Source organism: Helicoverpa zea, chromosome 3, assembly GCF_022581195.2.
Source record: "Helicoverpa zea isolate HzStark_Cry1AcR chromosome 3, ilHelZeax1.1, whole genome shotgun sequence".
NCBI lineage: Eukaryota > Metazoa > Arthropoda > Insecta > Lepidoptera > Noctuidae > Helicoverpa > Helicoverpa zea.
Window position 1 is genome coordinate 1,204,178 of NC_061454.1, and position 26,870 is coordinate 1,231,047.

At 37.5% G+C, this 26,870-nt stretch overlaps 2 protein-coding genes across 5 annotated transcripts in view; one reads left to right on the forward strand and one right to left on the reverse strand.

Annotated features, from left to right (window-relative positions):
* Positions 1–34: 34 nt before the first annotated feature.
* On the forward strand, positions 35–8,792 carry LOC124646177 (prolactin regulatory element-binding protein). Its single transcript, XM_047186261.1, has 7 exons — positions 35–363; positions 767–1,119; positions 2,224–2,362; positions 5,760–5,917; positions 6,743–6,986; positions 7,377–7,536; positions 8,525–8,792. Exons 1-7 carry the CDS (start codon positions 229–231, stop codon positions 8,608–8,610), a joined length of 1,275 nt encoding a protein of 424 aa, XP_047042217.1. The 5' UTR covers positions 35–228; the 3' UTR covers positions 8,611–8,792.
* Positions 8,793–9,769: 977 nt separating this feature from the next.
* Positions 9,770–26,870, reverse strand: part of LOC124646290 (nuclear factor of activated T-cells 5) — a 75,439-nt gene continuing 58,338 nt past the window's right edge. For 2 of the 4 annotated variants that reach the window (XM_047186407.1, XM_047186410.1), the window contains exons 2-13: positions 26,326–26,596; positions 22,694–22,888; positions 21,830–22,171; positions 21,628–21,727; positions 20,967–21,149; positions 20,388–20,586; positions 19,477–19,664; positions 18,983–19,154; positions 15,433–15,554; positions 14,369–14,518; positions 13,108–14,275; positions 9,770–11,957 (exon numbers count right to left, since the gene is read on the reverse strand). In XM_047186407.1, coding sequence (XP_047042363.1) covers positions 11,884–11,957; positions 13,108–14,275; positions 14,369–14,518; positions 15,433–15,554; positions 18,983–19,154; positions 19,477–19,664; positions 20,388–20,586; positions 20,967–21,149; positions 21,628–21,727; positions 21,830–22,171; positions 22,694–22,888; positions 26,326–26,596 — 3,164 coding nt within the window. In that variant the 3' untranslated portion in view covers positions 9,770–11,883. Of the gene's footprint in view, positions 12,664–13,107; positions 14,276–14,368; positions 14,519–15,432; positions 15,555–18,982; positions 19,155–19,476; positions 19,665–20,387; positions 20,587–20,966; positions 21,150–21,627; positions 21,728–21,829; positions 22,172–22,693; positions 22,889–26,325; positions 26,597–26,870 lie in introns of all 4 variants that reach the window. The other 2 variants (XM_047186409.1, XM_047186411.1) reach the window with 2 other exon arrangements.

Genomic DNA, 26,870 nt, shown 5'->3' on the forward strand with positions numbered 1-26,870 from the left:
GCCACGTTCGTAAACAAGCAGCTGTCAAAATTGACTTTTGTCATGTTGGAAGTGGTGAATTCTTTCTAAAGTTTTGTTCGTGATCCGTGTAGTTTAAACCATATTCCGGCAAATTTTACGATGTTTAGTTAATTAAAATGATCTTATGTGGCTTGCTTTAATATTAGGATAGTGTTATTTCTTGGATATAGGCACATTTAATCGATAAAATTGATGTTATAAGCCACCATGTCGCCTAATAGATGTGATGGTTTACTCGCGAGGGTTGATTTTCCGCTCTACACGCTTCAAACGCTTACGAATCGACACGTAATTGTTGCGGGTGGTGGTGGAGCCGCGGCAACAGGCGTAGCTAATGGATTTGTGAGTATAAACTTAAACATTCCCATTATAATATGACTCCTATTAGTTTTATTGGTCTACGTGTCAGCTGCTTATTTAAGCGTCTAATAAATACAATTTCACTGAATTTGGACCAGAAAATTTCCATACATACATTCCAACGCTAATTCGATCATGCATAAAGTCAAACGCGATGTAATTTCTCCATACAAATGCAGTGCTACTTGGTCCAATGACCACACACTAAATAGCAATTAGGCATTTCGTTACGATCACTGACTTCAAGAAATGTTGTGGAGTAAAACATCATAACCCTACACAGTACAAGAGATTATGTTAAACTCATTAAACTTATCACTTACATAGAGTAATAGCCAAATACTTAGACACAAAAGTCATACATGAAATCACCATTTATTTTTAGGAAATATTTGAGCTCTCACACAATGGAACGAGATTTGTTGCCGAAGAGGTGATGCGCCATGAAACCGGGCCGAATGTGGTGATGAACTGTTCAGTCAGGACTACACAGAACAAGACATACCTGACCGCTGGTCAGGAGAGCCATTGTCAACTGTATAAAGTGAACATACGTATGGTGGATGCAGCTGAGATGAGAAGAGGTAGCTTCAGAGCAGAGAATGGACTTGTCAGAAGGAGAAGGCGCACTGTATCGGAGAATGACAATATATCAAAGAAGGATAATAATAGTAACACTACGGAGAAGAGAATATCATTTGAAATAAGGCCTAGCGACAGTGTGCAAACAGATTTCAGGTAAACACTATTTTCATATTTTTGTTTATGGCTCCTTCACAACACTCTATTGGAGTGTAAGTAAAACCCTGATTATATTTCCTATTCTGTTTATTAGATACCCTTGTATCTAAATAGATAAAAGTAAATTAATCTTCAAACAGTAATTTGACAAAGTTTTCAGTAGGTATACTGTGACTATCAGAGAATGAAGTAATAACTTCCAGTAGTGTAATCAGATAATGATAGTCATGATGCATTAGCAAATTTTTATGATAATTATGTAAAATTATAAATACTTATGGAAAAAGCTTAATTACTGCTTTTAACCATTGTATTTCAAAAAATAATATTAATGTGTTTGTTTATATGTAGTTTTGATGATATTATCAGAAAGACAGTGCAGCATATTTTTATTGCAACTTTAAATTAAAGTTTAAACAACCCTTAATTGTATAAAATAATGAATACACAAAAGAGATCCTGCAGAGGAAACAGCTTAGTTTACTGTAATAATAAGGTTTACATAATTATCTTGCATTTTTTCCTATCAATAAAACCTTGCAGCCATATTAAGTAAACTAGGAAACTAAGTTCTCTATAAAATGCTGCTATAAATACAACATTTGTGACCTCATTCAACCTAAAGAGATTACAGATTTTATCTAACAGAGATAAAGCATTGACAAGCATTCTTCAGCTAGATTACACAAACTTCTACATTTTTTTTATTACACATACATAAATAATAATAGGTAGGTATTTTGCTTATCAATGCATTTTTATATTGAAGTTGGTGATTAATAAATTAATATTTTGTGACATAATTTCATGACTCATATGTCCTAATTCTTATATTTTTAGCCCTGTAAAATATAATATACATAAACTTGTTCTGTAGCCATCATCTAAAATATTTGCACACTATTTTACTTGGTTTTCATGACTGGGAAGGTCTTTACTCTTTCTTGCGAAAACTACAAAACAGAATATGATTTAAGTTTGCAGTAATATCTTACTTGTATATTATAAGGATGTATGTATGTAATAACTTTTTAACTACTTTTTAACCTTGGCTGCCTATGAAACCCTGGGCAGATGTTAATTGGCTCTATAACATTCCAGCAATGATCCCCTGCAGCGAGTGGTGCGGATCAGCCACAACGGCAAGCTGATGGCGACGGGCGGCATCGACGGCAAGGTGCGCGTGTGGGGCTTCCCCAAGATGGAGCTCCTGTATGAGCTCGAAGGACATACTAAAGAGGTGAGGAAGAATCAAATAGGAACTGAGTTGAATTTTTAAATTGGATTTTTAAATCGATACGATTTTTCTATGCGAACCTACGTAGTATTCGCAAGACTGGCAAACTCGACGAAATAAAATGTATAATAAAAGCAACACCTATGACTGTACATTGCTTAATTTTCGCTGAAACATGGATTACATCAGATGCGGACGCAAAATTGTACCAAATACCAAATTATAAACATGTCTATAACTACCGAACGGATCGCAGAGGCGGCGGGGTTTCAATTTACATACACGACAGTATCAAATACGACATAACGGAAGAGTTATACGAATTTGGAAACCATTACCTATGGATACATATAGATAAACTCTCGTTGAATATAGGAGCGATCTACAAACCCGGCGACTCCAATATCAACAATTTCATAGAGACATATACTTCACAATTAGAAAAAAGAAAAAGAACAATCGTATTTGGAGACTTTAACATCGACCTACTTAGTAAGGACAACCACGTTACAAGATACTTGGATGAAATAAAGGGAACCGGCTACGAAATATTAAACAAAATAAATAAACTATACAGTACCCGGGAAACCGACACTACAAACACCATACTGGATCATATATGCACCAACCTCAATAATCACACTTTCAGCATATCTATAATTGACTCAAGCTTATCAGACCATAAGCAATTATTCCTTCAAATAGGCAGCTTAGCACCAAAAGTAAAAAAAAGAATCAAGTACAAAGCACTCGACTATGAAAAATTATACAATAATACCATGACAGCAAACTACACTAATAATGAAAACGACTACTATTACTTAGAAAGATTTATCTCGGAACAAATATACAAAAATAAAGTGGATAAGACTAAAATCCTAAATCTACCCCAAGAAGACTGGATCAAACGGAATATTATAGACTCGATCAACCTACGAAATCAATTATGGCAACAAATAAAATCCTACCGAAAAGACGACAAACTACAGAAGAGCTTTAAGGAAGAACAAGAAAAAGTAAACAACCTTATAAAAACACAGAAAAAGAGCTACTACTACAATCTGTTCCAGAACAACTATAAACGACCTAAAAAGATGTGGCAAGTAATAAACAATTTAGCGACCAACAAAATCAAAGACAGTAGTGCTCCTCCTAAACTACTGACAAACTCGGGACTCATCACAAATGGTAATGAAGTTTGTAACATATTTAACTCATTCTTTGCATCAATAGGCGCGGACTTAGCTAATAACATACCTCAAATGTACCATACAAACACAGGCAACATCCTCATGTACGACAGTAACTACACACATGAAGTAACTTTAAGTGAACTACCCCAATGTGACACTAATGAAATTATAAAAATTATTGACAGCCTTGACAGCAACAGTAGTACAGGTTTAGACGGTATCAGCACAAAAGCCATTAAATGCCTTAAAAATATAATTGCTGGAAGATTATCCGACTGTATAAATATGTGTCTAAGTCGGGGTATTTTCCCTGACTCGCTTAAAATTGCAAGGGTCAGTCCTATTCACAAATCTGGGAGTAGAACTGACCCCGGCAACTACCGACCGGTATCAGTCCTGCCAGTTATTTCGAAAATATTCGAACGAGTCTTATACAACCGTTTACAGGCGTATTTAATTAAGAAAATTTTTTTAATTGACCAGCAATATGGTTTTCGCCCTAAATCAAGTACCCTTACAGCCGCAGTAGACCTAGTAACAAAAATAAAAACAAATATTGATCGAAAGAATCTTGTTGTAGGTATTTTCATCGACCTAAAAAAAGCGTACGATACAGTTAGCCATCACAAACTACTACAAAAATTAAATAATATAGGTATTTGTGGCAACGCCCTTAGTATATTTGCTTCTTATTTACAAAACAGAAAACAAGTTGTAAAAATTGATAACTTCACAAGTTCAATACAAAACATAACATACGGCTGTCCGCAAGGTTCAGTTATTAGTTCGTTACTATTCCTTATATACATTAATAATATAGACAAGATAGGGTTGAAAGGACACCTAACATTATACGCAGACGACACCTGCCTCTTTTATTTCAACAAGTCGTTACAAGAAATTATGGTTGATGCTCAAAAAGATCTGGATCTACTTAACGAGTGGCTAAAATATAACTTACTAACTATTAACACGTCAAAAACATCATTTATGATCTTTTCTGCAAAAAATAAACATCTTCCCGATTTCTCACCTCTTACGATAGACGGAGAAGTGATTAAACAATCCAGTCACGAAAAATACCTCGGGTTGTGGGTAGATGACAAACTTTCGTGGAAACTGCACATAGACCATGTCAAAACAAAATTAACGTCACTATTAGGAGTATTAAGAAATATTAGAAACTGTATACCAAAGAAAGTACGACACATTATATATAACTCTCTAGGAAAATCCAACTTGGAATACTTAATCGAAATATGGGGATCAGCCACTAAATCAAATCTAAAATCACTACAAAGACTTCAAAATAAAATCATCAAAATACTATTTCATTTTCACTATATATCTATACCCAACAACAAAACTTTACGAAAAAACAAACCTACTAAATCTGAAACAACTTTACACATTATACACCTGCATTCTTATAAAAAAAATTATCACTAATTCTACACAATCAAACATTCAAATACGTAAAAAGACAACAATATACAATACCAGAAGCAAAAACAAGTTTCAACTAATGACTGCAAGAGCACGAACTAACTACGGCAAAACAACAATACTATTTGAAGGAGCACGACTGTTCAATGATTTACCGGAAGAAATAAAGAAGTGTGAAAGTATTAATATATTTAAATCTAAATTAAGAAAACATATTTGTAACCGATGACGTGATTAACGCGCCAGATGCGGACATCTAAATTATTTTCATATGAACTATTTTGTATCTCATTTTAAGCGAACTGTAATTGTTCTTATGAGAATAAATTCTTTAAACCTAATTAAATCTTAACTTTAGCTCAATGTGCTAAAACCATGAATGGCATACTGCTCCCTTTAGGTAGATAGTGAAACAAATTTTAGCCAAATTCTGAACAGATCATGAATATGAATAGAATAAATTAGGATTTTTTTGGGCAGTAAATGACAGTAACCCTTGATATAATGGCGTCCAGATCGCGCGTCGGCCCCGGCGGCGGTTCTCATTTAGAGATCAGCCTATTATTGCGCAGGACATATTAAATTGAAGGCGCATTTACGCAGATACAAGTGCACTCACTGTTCCTCCACTCTCTGCGCCCGATGGGACGGCAATTCGACACGACCGGAGACAGATCAGGCGCACAACCTAACCCTTATTTTGTCATTAATCCTTATAGTAAGTGAAATTTCTCATCATTTCCAATATAATTGACCTTCAGATCGACGACTTAGACTTCAGTCCCTGCGACACGTCTCTGGTGAGCATCGCTAAGGACGGGCTGGCGCTGCTGTGGGGGACGCAGGGCAAGCGGCCGCCCGCGCTGCAGATCACCTGCCAGCCGCCCAACGGGAACAAGTATCTGTTCCGACGGTGCAGGTATGTGCCGTACCTACTTATTATTAGCTTCTGCCAGCGGTTCCACCCGCATCCCGTGGGAACTACTTCCCGTACCGGGATAAAAAGTAGCCTATAGCCTTCGTCGATAAATGGGCTATCTAACAATGAAAGAAATTTTCAAATCGGACCAGTAGTTCCTGAGATTAGCGCGTTCAAACTCTTCAGCTTTATAGTGTTAGTATAGATTCTATTAGGTGTTTCTCGCGGTGTCACCATGTCCCAGGGAAACCGCTTCCAAACCCGTGATTCTAAGCAACCAATTTTCAGTCAAAGCGGATCAACAGTTTTTGAGCTATAAATAGTCTAACTAACACGACTTTCTATTATATAACACGGATTAAACTGAGAGATCAGGTAATGAGTGTACTTTCAGAAGTTACTTTGGATTCTTCCAAAGTATGAGTTCTGAGGCTATAATTATAATTTGAATCGAGTTATTGTAGTGTAGAAATTATGCCATACAAATGGTGGCAGGTTCTTTAAGTACACGCTTATTTTATGTAAACAAACGTGAAGACAGACGGCGTCAAATCTGATTATGACGCACATTCCATAGGTGTCTTCGCTTCGCAAAATTTAATTATTTACCTCTTCAGATTTTTCGCGATAATTTTGTGACGCATATTACCCCATAATGTTTATTTGTTTTTGCTATTTTTATTATGTATACATATACGTCTGTACTTACTCAATTTAATGTATTTTCTTTCTTTCTTTGATACATTTAATAATTAAGCCCCAATAAAATATCCATACTATATAAAATTTAATTTTTCTTATAAAAAATGTTTTACCAAATTCCAGGTTCGGTCTAATAGAAGACAAGAAGGACGAATACAGGATGTTCACGATAGCGAATCCTCTGACCCGGTCGGGACGGCAGCGGGGGCTGCTGCAGTCGTGGCACCCGCGCTCCGGGGAGCTGCAGGGCTCCGCCCTCGCCAGCGAGTCGCTCAGTGCACTCGCTGTGAGGGACGACGGCAGATTTGTGGGAGTCGGCACCATGTTTAGCGGATCAGTCGATATTTATATTGCTTTTAGTTTACAGGTTAGTATGTTATTTATGAAAATATGTTTAGGTGTATCCAATGTAGCTTTGAAATAAGAAAAAAAAAGTCGAATAGTTCCTTACCATTAATTTCCTCATAACTGAGCATGAAATTTTGCCTATTTCATCTAAAATAGTAGGTACTATGATTCAAGATATGTATTTCTGGACCTCTACTTACCGATAAAAGGTTATGTATGTATAGTATAATATACCTTTTATTTTTGAAAATATCTTGTTGTGAATCATGACGACCATAGATCCCTTATTATTAACCTGATATTGAAACAATTTGTCTACGTGTTATACCGCTCAAGGAATCCTATGTCTCAATACTACCCCATTTTCACCATACAACTCCACTCAAAAACCCTACTCCTCATCTTTCAGCGAGTCCTCCACGTGAAGAACGCGCACATGATGTTCGTGACGGGGCTGGAGTTCCTGCCGGTGCGAGGCTACGGCCCCGCCATCACGAGCCGCTCCGAGGCCGCGCTGCTCTCCATCTCCGTCGACAACTGCGTCTGCGTGCACTCGCTGCCGCATCGAAGTAAGTGCTATACGTAACTAAATATTGAGGAACTATTTTCTGTATAAAATATACTAACATTTGATTGTGGGTTCCTACTGCCCACACCGGGTAAATAGTGGCCTAAATGTTATACTGAAGTATAAAATATACTATTGCCAAGTTTCATCAAAATCTATTTGATCGTTTTCGCGAGTAGAATGAGAAAGAATAGGATTTGTGTTCTATAATACTCACAAACAACGCGGCTTTATATAAATAATATAATTTTAAAAATCGGTTAAGAAGGTCTATATTCTATAAATTACTCCCTAACCTGACTTTACTTTTGATGTTTTGTCAGCCAAATAATAATAATTATAAAATAGTAATTAAAATATGATCTAATAATTATATTATAAATCAAGTCCATGCAGTCAATGGTATGTTAACTTTCTTCTACTTTGGTTTGAAGTAAAGAGTAATAATGTAAATAACATACACAATACATAAAGACGACAATGTTACAATGACCGGTTGAGTGACACGGTTATTGACGCAATTACGACGTTTTTATTACCTCACAGATTTATGTTACTGTTATTTTTATAGTTTTTATTTGCGTATGAATGTTTTGTAAATACATAATGTAATCACAAATACATACGTAATATGAAGTTATGGCTATTTCCTGAAAACCTAGATAGACATATTTCTAAGGTAAGTTCATATTTGCTATAGTTCTCGCCCAACTTTTTGTTATCACGGAACATTGGGAGTAGCTGTGCAGAAACCATTTTTACATACTTATGGGCTACATGCGCGTACTTGTGCTCTGAATTTAGTTGCGGACCGCCATTGAATTTTGCGAAAAAGAGGACTCTTATTGCGGGTGCTATAATCTGTTAACATCCAACAGGCATAAATCTAGACTTTGAGCTGCTCAGGAATTTCCTGAAAACATTACTGACTTGACCTATAAAGTTGAATGTAGTGGAATGTTTATTTATTCTGTTGTTTTTGTCCACAGGTACTGTACCTGCCTGGGTTGCCATCCTACTTATAATTTTCGTACTATTCTGTACCTTCACACTATGTTCATACATGGGCATTTAACGATATATAAATATTTATTATAAACGTAAAATAAATGAAACTATTTCTTATGTAAGTAATTCGGGGTTATGTTAGTGTAATTTTATTGTAATAGGCAATTATGAATATTACGCTCATATACATATTATGTATGTATAAATAGGATTATGTGATTGAATTAAATGAGGTGCAATGTTGCAATATTTAAAGTATTTTATTCTAATTCCTAACCCTGGTCTCAATAAGCTGTCATTTGGAGCGAATTCTGTTTTACTTGTGTGTACCAAACTTTAGGCTTGCATTGGTGCTACTTCATTACAGGGCTCCAAGTATGTGCGAGGAATTGAATATTTTGTCATTTGAAAAATCTATTAACCTTTTCACCGCCACGCCATATCGGTATTCCTATGCCCTGTACGCCAAGCCCGAAAATCTTAATTAAATATCTACTAAAAAATACATAAAAGTAATGATTTAATAGGTTTATTTTGTATTTTTCTGCGACCTGTTTTTTGTCGAGTATAGCCGTCGTTGGCGCACAGGGCACGCTTGCTCATGTCGGCTATAGCCGACATTGGCGTTCAAAAGGTTAATGATAATAGTTTTCGATGACTTTGTCTTTAAGCAAATTAAAAAAGAATTTTATCTAAATAAGGATGCTAGATCCTAATAAAACGCATATCTTAACTAGTTAAATATCAATAGATAAAAGTATATAATAGCAATAATTATCCCTATTTATGAAGCAGACGCGTGTCACGGTGACTGACACTTCACTTCACTTTCAATCTATCAAGTAGGTACCTACTGTCAGTTATATCTCTTGATATTAACTTTAGCATACCTAAGTATGACTCATTAAATTCGGTAAAATCTTTCAGTTTTATTACCTACCATTTCCTAATATACCTATATTTTTTGTCACATTAAGAGATTTTGATTTAAACGAAACGAGGTTTTAATAAGACACAACGCTTCAGTGGTAGATTTAATTCAATAACGCTGCTCAAGATGATGTCTTAAATCTTGTACTAAAGCTGGCTCATTTTTATAATACCACGATTTGTCTCTGTAAATCTGCACTATGGCCTTTCATAGGTCGCGGGATTTAATTAACTTACCGTACGTTCGTTGCCATGTTTCCTTTATGCTGCGGGTTAAAAATGAAACGGGTACAAAATATTTTTCATAACATTTATTAATTACATCAAAACAAATAACATACTTGATGAACGCGCGCTCGGCAATAGCACTCATCGATTTAGACCGACTAGAGATCTATCAGTGTACGTAATGATATACGTTATAATTTATACAGATACTTTCAAACGAAGAAGATAGTCAACCACTGTTCAAATTTCATTATTAAACACATCAAAATATACAAAATTGAGGAATGAGCAACTTTTTTCAAAATCATTTTTGTATCTACAATTTCATGTAGTATAAATATTTTTCAGCAAATTAACAAGGATACATTTTAACGAATTAATAATTAATTTAACTCAAACTTAATAATTCTCAAAAATTAACACGCAATTTAGGTATTTATCACACAAACTATTAACTATCTTCTCCTTTTCAAATAATTTACGCCATTAACACAACTGTTTGATATAATGATGATAGGTATAAAATACAGTAAATGTGATGTATCTCTGATATGAAATATTCAGAAACACTTGAAAGGAAGACTGTGGAGATTCCCAGTAGTATAGTAATATACATTTTACTTCACATCTAATGTATCATGAAAAACTCACATCATGCTTGGAAAATGTTCGTGTAATTTTATTTTTTTTCTTTCAATAATTAACTACAGTTACATTTTACATTTTAAATAATTTAATGTAGACATTTTACAAGCACAATCGATGCACCAAATTTTTAACATTTATACAATTTTTAATATTTTTGTTTCACACATATATTTTTCCTTGAGTTCATAACAGTAGATATAAATATTTAAAGACATCATAGTATTTGGTGCGTTTCATATGCAGCATCTAATATATCAGTATAAAATGTTTGTAGACTTTGTATACAAAATGTCTATTTTGTATAATATTTGTATATCTGCGTCGTGGTCCCTGATTGAAATACTGTATAATGTATATTTTTTTCTATTAAACTAGACATAGTCACCGCCATAAGTCCCAGTGTTGCAAGACGAAATATAGCCGTATAAAATGGTCATGATCTGTTTAATTGAATGTTACTTTCGTCTTATGGCAACAATAATGTCGTAAAGTTATGTGCAATGTCCTAAAGGCACGCTTACATCGTTATGTCGGCCAATACCCTCGTTGATAGAACCCTATCGATATGCTCCATACACTAACATATACCTACGTTTACATTTATTTAAATGGCACAAATATGTAGCATTCGACTCTATAAAAAACTCATTTAACTAATAATAAATGTTCATAACATAATTTTAATATACTCTTTGCTCTAACATCACATCAGTACAATTTCCTTACTTACTTAAAACAAATATTAACTACTATGTTGATTAATATGTATATTCAGTTACATATCACAATCATATATAACATATAAAAATATAGCTACTTTACAATATGTGAAGTGTTTCGTGTGTGTGGTTAGTATCGTTGTGGCCGGGAATATTGTTAAAGCTTTATATAATTTAGACTTCGTTGTTGGGAAGCACTTCACGATCTTGTAAAGGGTTTGTTCTGATGGACAAAAGATGGCGCGGCGGTGGCCGGCTAGTCAGGGTATATCTTATTTATAGTGTAAGATTTGAGGGGAATATGTATCTGTTATTACTGAAATGCCTGACTAACCGCCCTTACGTAATAATTAGTGAATTAAACTAAATAAATCCGCAGTCAAACATGGCTAAATCAGACTTGAAACATAGCCATATTTGTCCGAAGACTTACAAGGATCTGAGCAATGTGACTGAAGTATGAAGCAATAATATTAATTACTTGCTTAGCACAGTTATAAAGTGCTCACACCTCCGAAACATTGCTTAAATCCTAGCCTAATTATGTGGGTTCAATAAAGAAAAGTTTCATAAACCCGTAAAAGAAATGATAATTTTATTGTGTGCATCAAAAATTTTCAAGACTTTTTAGGATTGTAGAAGAAAGCCTTTTGGCTGTTTAGATATCGATAAAAAGCCTGTGTGTAAGATGCTAGTTTAGCTAGGTTATCGAAGAAGCCTAACTTAGCCGGTATCGGTAACTTAGGCTAGGGGTCGGCGTCTGGTGGAACCAGAAGTGACAGGGAGGAGCTGCACATTGAGGAGATGGATCGAACTCAACACGCATTATCCACGCAGCTGTTGCTGTAGAATGTTGTCCAATTCTGAAGTTTCACTAAATTCACGTAATCTGAGACAAAATTACAAATCGTAAATTATCATTTCTAATACAGACGGATTGTATGGAGGGCCGCTCGTCGCCATTCCTCTTATATAAATATTCAAACATGACAATATTTACAAAAAAGATATTCGTTCCGTGCATACATACACATACTTACATACATGTTTAGTTTATCGAATACATTATACATACAATTGATTTCGTTTTGTTGAGAAATCATTGCAAAAGTTATACAATTGTTTATGTATAAGATCTAATTCACACTTGTAGAGTAATATCGGTATAATAAATATAGGATTTGTCGATATTATAGTCGGTGTAGGCGTATACTTAGAAATAGTACATTAGTATAACAATGTCTGGTATATCCCCATGCTATAAATACATTATGTAACTCGCAGTTTTGACAATCCACGGATTCCAAAGCGACACACGTTGCAACAATTGATTTGCCCTGTAATACTGACTCACATGATCAATTAATTGACGTCCAACTGTCCACTACGAACAAAGGGGAACTGAGAATCATAACAACACAGACCGTCCCTCACGCTCGGAGATTATTACTTCTATATCTAAATACTTTATTTCTACGCTGACATCCATTAAAAATTCACATAAAAACTGCGTTTGAGCCCTCGACACAAGAAATGCATTCAGTAGGCAAAGTGTCCCGCGCTCGGGGACTAGCGGCGACGCGGCCCTGTTTACACTGCAATAAATAAAAGTGTAATATTTGTTAGAAACAACATTGTCATTTATTTATTGGAGCGTGACATGTGCAAGTAGTATTGTACAGGAAATCAATTAGCTATCACACTAACTACTGTTTAGAGGCTCTAATTCAAATATACCAAACAAAACTTTATCATTTGAAAGTAAATAAAGTTGCCATCACAATTTATTATTTAAAAAAGTACAACCTTTTTCAATTAATAAATTATTTCGTTACTAAAACTACTGCAGTAATTATAAGAATGTTTAACAAATGAGAAGTCAAGAAAGCCTCGTAAGTCCGAACCGGGAGCGTGGCTGGCGGCTGCCTTCACTGCGCTATACAACTTAAGTACAACTATTTACAAGATATTTACAGGAGTCAGGGGAGACAGTTCGGATGTGCGAGCTGACTAGTTGTAATATACGTCCATGTACTCACCCTGGTCGAAGGTGCTGGGGTTGATGTAGGACAGCAGGTCCTGGTCGCTCATGTCCGTGAGGCCCTGCACCGGCGCCGTCATCTCCTGCGTGACGGCCTGCGACACGGCCTGGGACACGGCCTGCGACACGGCCTGCGTCACGGCCTGCGACACGGCCTGCGACATGGCCACGAGGGGAGTCTCCCCGGCGGGCTCGGCCGGCGGCTGTGCATGCGCGTCCGTGGCCTGCATGCCGCCCGAGTTCGACGCGCTCTCGGTGGTCAGGATGTTGGCGGTGTTGATGGCGGAGGTGACGAGAGCGTTCATGGTGGTGTCGGAGGTGAGGATCTCGGCGGCCGCGTTGAGGATCATGGACTTGACGGCGGCGGGCGGAGTTTTGACGGAGGTGAGCTGCACGGAGTCCTGCATCATCATGAGGTCGTCCTGCGCGGCGGGCGGCAGCAGGCGCGGCTGCTCGCACAGCAGCGACGGCGACACGGTGGGGTTGAGGATCACGTCGGGCGACATGGCGGCCGGCAGCGGCAGCCTCTCACCAGGCGGACCACCACGGCTCGCTACTGCCGCGTTAGGGCTCAGCAGTATATCTGACGCGTGAGACGCGGGCGACGCCGCCGCCGCGGACAACTCGTCCACACGAGAATTGACCAGCTCATCCAACTTAGTGTTGTCAGGCAACATGGCGGCCGTGGCCTTCATGGCATCCTCGACCAGTGCTTCCATATGAGCCGACTGCTGTGCTAGCCGCTGCTCGATCTGACTGGTCCCCATCTCCATCTTGGTGATGGTGAAGGGGTTGAAGGGCTCCTCCTGGCGGGTCTGCATCTGGTTGTACACTATCAGTCTTTGCTCGTTGGTGCATGCGGACTCTGCGATCATGAGTTCTGGGTTGAGCACCTTCATGTCGGTTTCCAAAGGATCAACGGCTTTGGAGGAGATGAGTTGTCGCATGGGGTCTATGGGCTGCAGCATGGTGGGGTAGATCTGCGGTGCGTTGTCGTCCGAGTTGAAGATGGCGGCGGTGACACTCTCCACCATCTTGTCAGTCTGGACTTGGTTTTGTATGGCTTGCAGTTGCTGCGTGAACGAAGCCAGTGGGGATGGCGGCTCGCTGGCCGCCGGGGTGCTCGGGGAAAGCTTCATGCTATCGTACCCGCTTACGAACCCCACCTAAGAGACCACAAAATAAAAAAGTTAACGAACTAAAGAAACAATAAATCAATTTTAGAAAGCGAGTCTTCTTAAGGATGTAATATTTCATACCTGGCTCTGGGAGTCCCGAGACATCTCGGACTTGAGCCGGAGGTCGACGATGTTCAGTTCGTCGGACATGTTCATGGGCTTATCCGGGCCATCGGCGCCGCACGACGACTCGCCGCCGTCGGCTAAGGACTGCTGACTGGTTTCATCAATCTGGACATTTAAAGGAATATTAATATTTCGTTGGTTTTTGTCTGGATCAGGTGGCTGATCTCGCCAATGTCTCGGTCTAGACGAAACTGAGAGATGGTCCAGTTTCGTCCAGAATTACATTGCTCCACTCACTGCAAAATCAATATCCATATGTTCGAATATCGTGCCACTAGTTTGGGCTTCGGTAGGGAAGTGTAAATAGTCGTCATTGCTTATGACCGAGTCGAGGAGATTTTCTATTGTCGTGTCAATTGCGGGGTTGGTTTTAGGCGGTATCTATATTTGAAATGAATAAAATAGTTTATAAGCTGCATCTAAGGAGAATCCAATGTGAGAAAGGTGTTATCCTTCCTCTAGGATTCCAGTCAGATACGAACCAAATACAGAAGAAACACGGGTCATCATAAGGCGGAATTTTCTGCTTGCTAAGTTAGTATCGAGAAATGGAATAAGTACACCAAATAGAAATCTTCTTAGAACATTCGAATAAGTTCTACTTTGGTGTCGTGCAACGTGGCTATAGTTTTGGGGCATAATTCTTAAGCATGTAAGCAAGCTCAGTATAACAAGAACACTGTAGTGCTGTTTGAATTCGTCCAAATTATTTGGATATGCAAGCAGATTATGTTTTCCTAGGTACATAAATTGTTACCAAAAGTGCGAAAATCGATCCAATTTTATCATTATTTAGGTCATTTATGTACGTTATTCTGGTAATAGAATTTTAGAGGTTGAATAATACTAATATCAGAAGCAAGTATGTTTTACTAAGACTTTATTCTTTTAGAATAAGTAATCAGTTTTGAGTTTTTGATGATACTTTAAGTCTCCAGGCAAAGAAAATGTTAGTAAAAATTAAAGATAAAGGATTATTTTGGCATGCACAAATCTACAACAAACACAAAAGTACCAACCTCGCTCTTCAGTCCTTGTGGCTCATGCGTGTCCGGCACGATGATGGACGGGCGACGGACAGGCAGCGCCGGCGGCGGCATGATGCCGGCCCACAGCAGCACGGGCCGCGCGTCCTCGCCACCTGCGCAGACGCACGTCAGCGGGGCCCGCGCACTGACCCCACCCGACCCCAGCCCCGCCCCAACTGGCTGACATCCTCTGCGGAAGATACGCCGCGACCACCGGCCTTGGTGGCCAGGCCAACACGGTTCGCGAGGCGGTAAGTCTAAAGGCGTGTTTTCCACAGTAAATGTTCTTTAGCTAATTATTCGTCTTTTTTAAGAAAAATATTTTTTTTTGTGATTTAAATTAATTTTAAATCCAACTTCTCGATTGCTTATTCAATTTGTAATAAATTATGTAAATGTGCAAATTATGTTAAATATTTTTTGTATTAAAAAAATAATAGGTATTTTTTTTTTTTTATTAAGTAGACATAGTATCAAAAGTCACCAAATACATCATGTTTATGGATTTAGATGTTTAATCTAATAGATAGTAATAATCAGATAGGAGTGTAGCTTCGAATGACACATCAAAATATTGTCTTCGATGTGTCAAGCGAAGCTGAGACGTCACTAGCTGAAGATAGCGTATTGCACGTGTGTCGTAGGTACAAAAGTCCCGCGTAGGCCTCTCCTAAAACACGCTCGCTAACTAATCTTTGACAATTTGGTGACTGTATTTAAGACTGTGACGAAACAGGTAATCTTTGACGTTTTCAGCGCGCAGTATAGTAAGTCTAAATTAAATTACAACTAGTTTTTTTTATTAGTTCAAGTTATACCATACCAAAATGTAGGTCTATATCATGCTTACCTACTTTCTAGATTAATATTTTGTATTTTTTTTCGTAGACATAAGTAATATTAAGATAAAATCACCAGTCTGCCTGGTGAAAACGTTCAAAAATTTTATATAAAATTCGACAATATTTAGCCAGTTAAGACGGAGCTGAAACAGAAAATATTATACAACATAGGGTCGGCACGCAATAAAGTACTATCTATAGTGTGGGGGGATGTGAAGTCTGTCCTACGCGAAAGTCGAGTGTTACTGGCAAGTGAACTCTGTGTTAAAGTAAATAAAGTACATTTTCCATTGTCGTTTGGATATTTTTTTTCTTTTTCGTGTGTTTTTTTTGTATCGTGTCTTGCTTGCCTGTGTGGATTTAGTGCACTGTCGATGTGAAGGTCAATTTGTGTTTTCTGTGTCTATCAATTCGTGTTATCTTCAGGTGTTGAGGATAATATTTAAATTGGAATTTTGACTTTTTAATTGGATTTTTTGGCAATGTTAAAACTTTACCTCTTTTAATTATTTTTTTTAAGAAAAGATTAATTGTCGTTATCTTAATAAACAATATAAATATTTTTCGTTACTCTATCTCTGACGTCAATGGAAACAAAAATTAAGGCTTTAGCCTATCTCTACATTTTCACAAGAAAAGGAATCATTTTTTACATATAATAATAAAATTCATGTTTATCTTAATTGAGGAAAACCCGAATAAATATCAAATATCAGAGATAAAAAAAAATCCTCGAAAGTGGGTCATCGTCTCATCGACAGTGCGTATGTATGTTTAAATCAAATTTGTATCAGTGTGTGTTTATTTGTGTTGTGTACAATGTTGTGTGTGTGCTCGTGCGTGTCGTGTGTTGTGTGTCAGTACCGTGCTGGCGCGGTCAGCGGGCAGCGGCGGGCGTCGGCAGTGCTCGCTACCTAGACAGACCTAGCTTGAACAGAAGGGAAAAAAGAAAGAGTACGCAATTCGCGCATCAGTCGTTTCTTCCAAATATCTCTATAAATATATATCTTAACTCAGTATTATAATTATATAACTATTGTACCGCAGTGTTATATACATGCTCTATATAAGCGTGGTTAGATCCAAGCAACATGTTACAGTATATGCAAAGGCAATCAATGTTTCTTTATTTAGTTTTGACTGTCGCTTACACGTTTACTGTTATGCAAATTAAGTGATCGCATGAAAAACAAAATAGCTCTAAAAACTTCTAATTACATTTCGAAATAATTATGAAATCAAATATTGCTCATATATTTTTTTTTCTAAGCATCGCATAATAAATAAAATTGCAAGCGACACAAAAGCTTAGTGGTACTAGACATTTCAAAAGCAAATTCAGTTTTAATGCAATGTATTTCATATTCCATTATAATGTAAGATTAATTTATCATATTTACAATATAAGTTAGTATTCGATGATTATAAGCAATATTAGATAATAAGCGATTAGCTTTCCAAGCAACATTTTCGACCACAAATGATGCATGCAGGGACAAAGTCATTACATTACATTACAAATACCAGTTATGTAAAATTTCTATATATAAATATTATCTAGCAAGCCTGTCTGTCGATATTCTAAATGTAAACTCGGAAATTGCTGTGTGGATTATTATTGTTATAGCTACCACAAAGATTCGAGAAATGTGTTTTTGTTTAATTAAACGTGTAAGGCTAATCTTCGAAGTATAGTAAGTTTTACAAGTAAGAAGAATTAAAGGCACGAATACACGAAGAAGAAGAATTAAAGTAACACAATAAAATCAGTAAGCAATGAATTAATGAGTATTATATTTTAGTTGTAACTACTGGATTACTCGGAATATTTTTTAAAGATACTACTTCTATTTTTTTAAAGACTATAAGTTAATAGTAAAGCAGTTTTGTTTACAAAAATATAACTTTAACCTTGTCCAAAATGTATGTGAGGTGTAAATTGGGTTTAATTCAAAACTGCAACATTTTACAAATCCCAGTAATACGGTACACTTAAAAGAGTGTAAAAGAGTAATTACATATGTTTTTAGATCTCAAAATTTCAAAAAAACTTTGAAGGCTTTTGAATGAACCCCAAATTACAAAATCAACAAATACATGTGAAAATGTGTAACAAAAGCCTTGCGTTATATTGACAGCAATTTCTATTGCACACAGATATACAAGCGTACCTATGTTATTAGTTTATATCGTGCGCACATGGACGACATCTAGACATCGTATGAATGTGACTCTTCTAATTTATGAAACGGTATGCGTATATGCGTTTCTTTATGTCAATGCGTAGCGGCGTCAAAAAAATAAAAAATAAATAACAAAAAAATCATTTAACAGAAAAATATCAAAAAGTTATTTAATCAAAACAATTTACATTGATATCTCCCAAAAAATATTTATCAGCATTTTTATCCAAAAATTATTTTCGCCTCATTTTTTTCAACTAAAATTACCATCATCAATTTTGACATTTCCAAATCTTTTATGAAAGTTTCCCCCAAAAATAGAAGTTTTTTTTTCATTTCCTTTTTCCAACAATTTTGTATCTTCTGAAACCTTTTATGGTTAATCCCCCAAAAAATTAAGTTATATTTTTCTGACCTCCCCTTTTAAGATGAACACGACAACATTAGCCACCTTCTACGCCCTAACATACAGAAAGCCAGATCCAGGCCAGGCAAGTGTACCATACGAGGTTTTACCTGCTGAATGATGGCGGCTGCAGTGCTGAGGCCCGGTGTCCAGCGCGCCTGGCGTGTAGTAGAAGGCGTGGGGCTCCGACGCCTTGCCTCCAGACCGCACGAACAGTTGTACGCATACCGGCTCTGTTATGTCGGTTCGGCAGTATGCGGGCACGCAGCACACAAGGTGTGTCTGAAGGGATAGTTCACGTTTAGATGGTGTTTTGCCAGATATGCAACCGTGGTTGGACCTTGCGTTAATTAGCTTTTCTCGCCTGGAGTAACCGCATATAGTAGGAAACGATTAAAGAGAACCTCGAGCAGAAAATGCTTAGAATATGGAGAATGGCTTGAATTTTGTACTGATTAGCTTATATGCCACCAGATCAGAAGGGGATTGCTAATGCATCTGACAATTGAGATATAGCTATATCTGTGGATGACAAAATACAACTTCAAAATTAGTGATTTCTAAATTTAAAAGGGACCTCAAAACATAAAAATCCAATACATACCTGTTGCAAGAACTCCTTGTCAGGCGTAACCTCTTCTTCCCAATGAGTGCGTCCGTCTTGTCTCTGGCAGAACACAACTCTTGTCTCCTTGAGGAAGTTCTTGCCAAGGAGGTATAATTCCAGGCCTCCGGTTACAGGACATGACACTAACGATTTGCGACACACTTCTGGAACGCCTGGGGGTTGTGCTGTGGTTCGAGGAATATTGTGATTAGTATTCTGGAAGATGGATTTCAGAACAACCTAATAGCCAGTTGATTGTGGACCCCTCCTTAGTATACCTTCTTCTTAAGGAAACCAATTTTAGAGACACCATTCGATTTTCTAAGAAGGCATATTTTTGTTTGCTTATAATTTACAGTAGTATATTATGCATGACATTGATTATTCTCTGTTACTAAAGCATCAGTTTCATCTACTTTCGATTATCGGCGCTTAATTGTGATTTCCAAACAAATTGTAAAATTATACATAAATCATTACACAATTACCGTTTTACCTTGAAATCTAACTGCAGAGTTAAAACGATTAGGGAATTATTCATTGTCATTGTTTTCTATTTTTGTACTTATTGTTAGGACAGTATTCAAATTAAATGTACTTATTTGAATGTACTTTGTGTGTTCAATCAGTTTTTCTAAAGGGTCAGTAGAGGTTTCTGTTCTTATAATAGGCCCACATTGTTCCACATTTTTTTAGTCACGTGTAATGCGCCTATTGGTATCAAGCACACAATTTTATACCTCTTCAGCAATTTGCAGTTGTGGCAAATTGCATTGCATTCGAAATTTATCAAAGCTCAACTAGATTTTTAGACAAGTCAAATTATGGTAAGCGCCATATGCCTTGTACAAAGCACATTCATAAATGAGACCTGAAACCTTATAAGTTGTAATACAAATGTCACTCACTGCAAATAATTTGAGTGGAGCAAACTTGCAAGGTCTCCTGATGTCCAGCAGCGTTGACGATGTCAGTGCGGAACACCATGCGGCAGCGCGTAGACTTCTTCTTGCCGCGGGAGATGTGTGCTGCGCCAGCGCCCACGCTGCCGGCGGTGGCGCCGCCTAGGGCTTCGCCGAATCTGTGTTCTACGTCCACGTTGCGCTCCTGGTATTGGAAGATAGATGGTTATTGTAGAAAAAAGAAAATGTGGTGATAGAGTTTCATAAGCAACAAAAATATTAAAAGGACAAAACGTAGGAAATATTGTAAGAGAATCAAGGGATCTGCTAACACTTGGTAGTGTATCACGATCTCATCGAATTAGCTTGAGCAATTTTACTTCACTAAGTCATGGACAATAAGCCCATTTCTGTCAAGACTTGAAGATCTTGCTATTATCCTTTGGCTAATGAAACTCCATCTCAAAAGGTTCATTTGCAAACGATTAAAGTGGTATAAGTGATAGCACAAATTAAAAAAGTATAAGCGACAATCCTCTGACATATAAGCTTGATAGTAAGACACTTTTACATATTTTAACTAACCTTGAGTATCCCCACACAGTCACAAGTGACCTGCCAGTTCTTGGCGGGTTCCAGATCAATCTCGATGATGACGGTGCCGTCCTCCTTCCTCTCCTTACAAGGCGTGGAGTTCTTCCCGGACACCCGACATGCTTGGTAGAACATATGTGGTGCCACTCTACCCGTGTCTGTTCCTATGAATACCTGGGAGAAATGTGTTTTGTTATAGAAGGAAAACGAAGACAAACGTTTGGTAGTAGACCATAAGATAGTCACACACACAGACACAGACCAAAATAAAAATTTAAGTGAATGTTTGACACGTTTGCATCCAATAGTCAAATAGTTTAAATTATGTTCGACAGTAAAGAGCTTTCAGTTAAGCAGTAAATGAATAGTTTAACATAATGAATCAGTGTTAAGATTTCCATAACATTGTTAAACCCTTCTCAATTACAGTGGTAAACCCAACCACAATAGTTCATCAAGATCGCCTCTCACGACTAGATCTTATCTATTGATTTATAATCATGTGTTAGCAGACCTTTGCCATCAAGGAGTACATACATAAGGGAATATCGTTTACTTTTACTTTTATATAGGAGATGCAACTCCTCAGACATATTAAGGAGATTCCCTAATATTTTTTTGGTACTTAGTGACGTAGAGAAAGAATAAATACCTGCAATACCGCTGGTTTGTCGTAACCAACTAATTTGACTGTTGGGAAACCATTCCCTGAATTGTCTTTGACAGCACCACGGCTGCCTTCAGTCTGATATCTAAAAGGAAAGGTAAAAGTGAGTCATATTCGGGTGTATAGGGGATCATGGATTAGATCCAGGGTTATAAGGTGAACAGATTTGAGGTTTGATGGTATTTACCTCGCTCTATGTTGTGTCTCGGGCTGGCACAGTATCTGTAGCTCCACCGTGCCATCTCTCGACCTGTTGGACAGCGGTGCTGCCAACCCGGGCCTGCCGCCCTGCGCCATGGCTGCTAGCGCCCTTCTCCGCGCCATCGCCTGCGCCAACTTTCCTCCGTACTTGCCCCCCAGTTTGCCACCTAATTTTCCACCTGCACCAACTAATTTGCCCCCACCAGGGTACTTGTTTGCTAGCTTGCCTCCACTGCCAAGTTTCCCACAAGATCTGTAGGGGTCTTGGAACCTCTTTCCGGGAGTTTCAGCTATGTTTGGACTAGATATACTGCAACCCGCTCTCATTCTGTAAAAAAATCGTCAGTTCTATAAAATAAAAGTAATTTATATGTTTGTTAATCCTGCAAAGCACATCGTATTAGTCACTTAATGGTGTTTTGCGTCCGAAGTCGTTTCCAAAAAGACAACACACAAATGAATGTGGTCAATAGACAATTAGCAGAACATTTGTCAGTACAAACCATCAGTGCGTCACCAGCATACGAGCACACGAATGCAACAATTACATGCGGTGAACATGCGGATTTATGGATACGCTCGTGACACTGCACAAGTTAACGTTTTCAAGCAACCATTCATTAGAACCGCCTTCCCAGTCAATTAAGACAACTCAAACGCATCTGCTCTAATGAGAGATTCATGATAGGACACTCTGGAGTCTCCGGATCTACCCACATCCAGGAGCCGTGCATTTTCTTGAAGATCCAATGGAGGTTAGAGACACAAAAATAAGGTTGTGAATGAATTTCGAGTGTGATCCAATTTTACCTTGACGAAAGAATGTTCTCTAACAAAAAAGTGAACGTACACGGGAGCGGGTAGGGCCGGTGCCAGCGATGCGGCGGGAGCGTCGGCCGGGGCGGGCGCGGCCTCGCCGGGGCCCTGTGCGCGGAAAGCATACGCGTCGTTCGCGTCCTCGCATTCTCGCTTAACCGCTGCTTCAGTGTCGCCACGTCTTCGTTTGAACTCCGGGTGTTCCCACTCCTCCAAAGTGTCCGATAATCTGCACACGCCATTAATGGCTTTAGTTAAAGTAGAGGTGATTGTTATTCCCATCATCGGCCCTTCGTCGTCTTTTCAGACAGGCCTCTGCGAGGTGCGGAAATGAAATTGTGATTTTTAAAGAGTCATGCTATGTTGCATTTCAATTTTTTCGCTTTTTATCAAATACGACGATTTTTATTATGACAATCATCCTAGCTATTAAATATCTGACAAATCTATTTCTTGCGCAACAATTATATTCAGACTAGTTTCACCTAAAACTGTTCAGAAGAAAATATCTTTATTTTGAAGACCTCAATTTCTATAATATTATTATTGGCCCAACTATGAAGTAACTGCAAGATAGGCGATTCACGCGCACGTGCGGCGAAACGTGCTAAAAATACATTATTATATTAGCGTGAGGTGCGTTTGCGCAGCGTTGAAATCGCCTGATTGATCCAGTAGACTAATCTAATCTAGTGTCGAGTTGTACAATGTTAACTGTAAAATTGGCTTTGGATTGGCAGTAATGATCACTCAACAAGTGATGCAGTGGCCTAGGGTTTGTTATAGTGCGGTTTCTATGGAGTTATAAACGTAAATAGCACTTATTTAGGTGGTGAGAATCTAGACGTCATTAGTTGGGCGGCTCCGAAAGCAAATGTCAAAGCGTTAAAATTAAACAAAGAAAGCCTGCACAGAAAATATATAATTACAAATATATGACCCGCAGAACATTATATTGAAGTTAATTGCATCCATAAAGCCGAGAATATAGCAGATTTCAGTCAAGTTCAGATTATGTGATCACGAACACACCTCAGGTGTACTAACGTAATGACTAAGCTAGTCCTAACAGAATGCCAACTAATTTAATTAAATTAACATGCAAATTATTCCAAGGGAGATGGGCGTACAACGGAAACTTCTTTACTTGGAAAACTATTGAACGTTACTTTAGCACTTACTTAGGAAGAGAAAGCGTACAAATTACTCGTATGTAGTTTTATTAAGATAAACGAAGGTTTGATTGAAGATTGATCAATGATAATTCTTCTGCTATGATGAAATGTAACGATGAGGTTGATTGGAAAATCATAGCGTTGATATAAAAGACATTGATTAATACCATGTCGCTACGAAAGATGGTATGGCTTCAGGTAATTATGTCATTGCTTAGTTGTCACGTAATATAAATTAGGCTTCTACATCCAAGGACTGTTTGATAGCTTCCACACAAAGGTACAAAGGTTATTGATTTATATGAGTTAGGAACAATGCCAGATGGTTAATTAATTACAGTATCGAAGTGTAAAAGTTTTTCTTCATGGCTGTATTACTGTTGCTACATAGTTACAGTCTAGTCGATACCTATCCTTGACCTATACCCACTCGTGGCGTATTTCAGTAGAAGTTTACTTTACTGGCTAATGTGTATCATTTGTTTAACGTGTGATTTCCTATCATCAATCATTTGGCCGAGTAAATATTTAATAATAGTAAATATTATCAGTACACGTTTTTTGGTTTTTCCTGAGCTAATAATACAATCAATGATTTGATAGCTAAATACATTATTAGTAATGTGGTAGATATAGCATGAGAAGGAAGAAATGTGGGTAAAACCGAATTGACAAGAAGATAGTAGCAAGATATTTTGGAATAAGGGCAGAAGATAATACCTTATACAAATGTGCGACGACGAAGCGAAAATAAATATGAGTATTTAAACTAAATCACGCTAAAACCAGTCAAATGACTTGTATAATTTGAAAAGACGCGTTGACATAATAACTAAGAAGATTAACTTCGATGATAACATAAAAAGGCACACTTTCTACAACTGTAGATACCGATAAAAAATCATATCATCGTGTCGACTTCGTCATAACAGGAACTGCATTTCTAAGATGCAATATATTCGCCGAAATAGATTAGTCTTAAATACTAAATTATGTAGTGGAATGTCATCAGTTAATTTTAAATCAGACTGAGAATATATTACAAACGCTAGACTTTACTCGATCAAATCACTCATAAAACGGGCATTGACACTAAATTCAGTATTTCGTATGTTTCCGCAATTGTGTTACATAAACTTGGAGACCTTATGTAATGTCATTTTGCTTATGTGTGTGTACTTGTATGTATTATATCACGAGTGAATAAATAGCAGCTGTCCAATTGTTTGTTGGTAAATATTTTACTTGTTTGAGGTCGTTGTTTGTGTTGCTACCTTTGTATTGGAGGTTCGTGTACAAAGAAGCCGTATTGTATTAACAATTTGAAATATTCAGGAGCTTCTGTCCCGTCATTTGTTTTTCATTAACGATCCGTCACGTGTAATGAAAGCTGATGAAAGATTTAATGAGAAATTCTTGTAGCCATTAAATTCAGGACATTTGCGCCGAAATGTATAACCGAGTTCCGAATCTACGATCCTACAAAATGTTTACAATAGACGAGTCGATAAAAATCTAGTTACAGATAAAATCGAGTAGTAGAGAGATAAAATCGCGTAGTTAAATCGATAAGGACGTGTTCGCACGCGCGCTTCTTGCGCACACGGACGTGAGTGCGCAGTGATATCTAAGAGTACGAAGGCCAAATAGTTAAGAACTAGCGCAAATCTCTAGCTATCTGATGCTGTACGAATTCGGTGACTAAGCGTTAACTGAGATAACTAAGAATTTACAAACTCATGTTTGTTTGATTGCCAAAGCTGAAAATCAAACTACAGCAGAAGATAAAGCAATTATTTTATCTCTTTTGCGTAGTGCAAAATAAGAATATTGACCATAAGGATTATAAGTCTGAAAGTTTAATGTTCTGAATGGATTTTCATACGATTTACCCAAACATAAAGTATTCCTTTTTTCATGGCTCAAGATGCATTGACTTTCAAATATGTACAATACTGGAATATCGATAGAGGTTAAGAAAGTCGGAACCTTGGCGGTTGGATGTTGAAACTGGAGGTGACTGACTAGAGAATACTTGAATCTTAGCAGCAAGTAAAGAGTATGAAATAACAGACATCATTTCTGATGTAAAAAGTGTGACATAGTTAATTGCAATGCGAATATAATGCACTTTGAATAACGATGAGTTAAATCTGGTAGGTGTATAATACATATTGCGCATTGATAGCTGATCTAATTTCATCGTTATAAATATCAATGCAAATATATCTAACCTCTGATGAAAATCAACATATTCACGATGCAGACGAGGTTAAACAGTTTTCCCCAAAGCTGTATAGAAATAATTAAGATCATATATTGAAAGCTTTATAAGCACATTATTAGGAACATTTATGCTTGGTGAGTTAGTGCGATAAGATTGGATGTCCTTTATTCCCCGAATGCGGGACACCAATGCGCCGAACGTGTTAGACCGTATTAAACATGAATATTGCAATACAAAGCGAGTGTATAGCCACATGGATCTTACCTGTTGACGGGATCGGGTCCCAGGCCGCTGTCGTTACTGTTCTCGCACGGTTCGGGCGGCCGCAAGGAGTGCGTGTGAGCGTAGTGCGCGAGTTTCCCGAATTTGCCTAAATGTGCCAGTTTACCCGGGTGGTGTACAATTTTGCCGGAGTGTACCATTTTGCCCGGGTGCTGTGTCTTACCCGGGTGGGCCCGCTTATGCGGCGCCCGCATCACTTTCCTGTGCACCCGAGCACTCATCGTCGGAGCCGTAGACATAGTCATTTTCATGCCTGTCGACAAACAGATAATAAAAATTAAGTAATTTTTATTTATAAATGTTTGCTTTTTCATTTGACGATGCTTACAGTTTCGATGATTACAAGCGAGTCCAGAATTAATTTATTTGTATCTTAATCGCGTACCCTTGAAATTTTATTACATAACGTGATGTTTCACGGAAGTGGTTTATAATTGTAATTCCAAAGTCTTCAGGCCGTGAGTCACGAGACAATATTTAGAGATCGAAATCAAAATTTATGGACCAAATGCTATAACATGTTCAAT

Bases quoted from the DNA above. Each gene is read 5' to 3' on its own strand.
- LOC124646177 (XM_047186261.1), top strand. From the start codon at position 229: ATGTCGCCTAATAGATGTGATGGTTTACTCGCGAGGGTTGATTTTCCG. The intron at 6,987-7,376 runs GTTAGTATGTTA...CTCATCTTTCAG, and splicing joins ATATTGCTTTTAGTTTACAG to CGAGTCCTCCACGTGAAGAA. The intron at 7,537-8,524 runs GTAAGTGCTATA...TTTTGTCCACAG, and splicing joins GCACTCGCTGCCGCATCGAA to GTACTGTACCTGCCTGGGTT.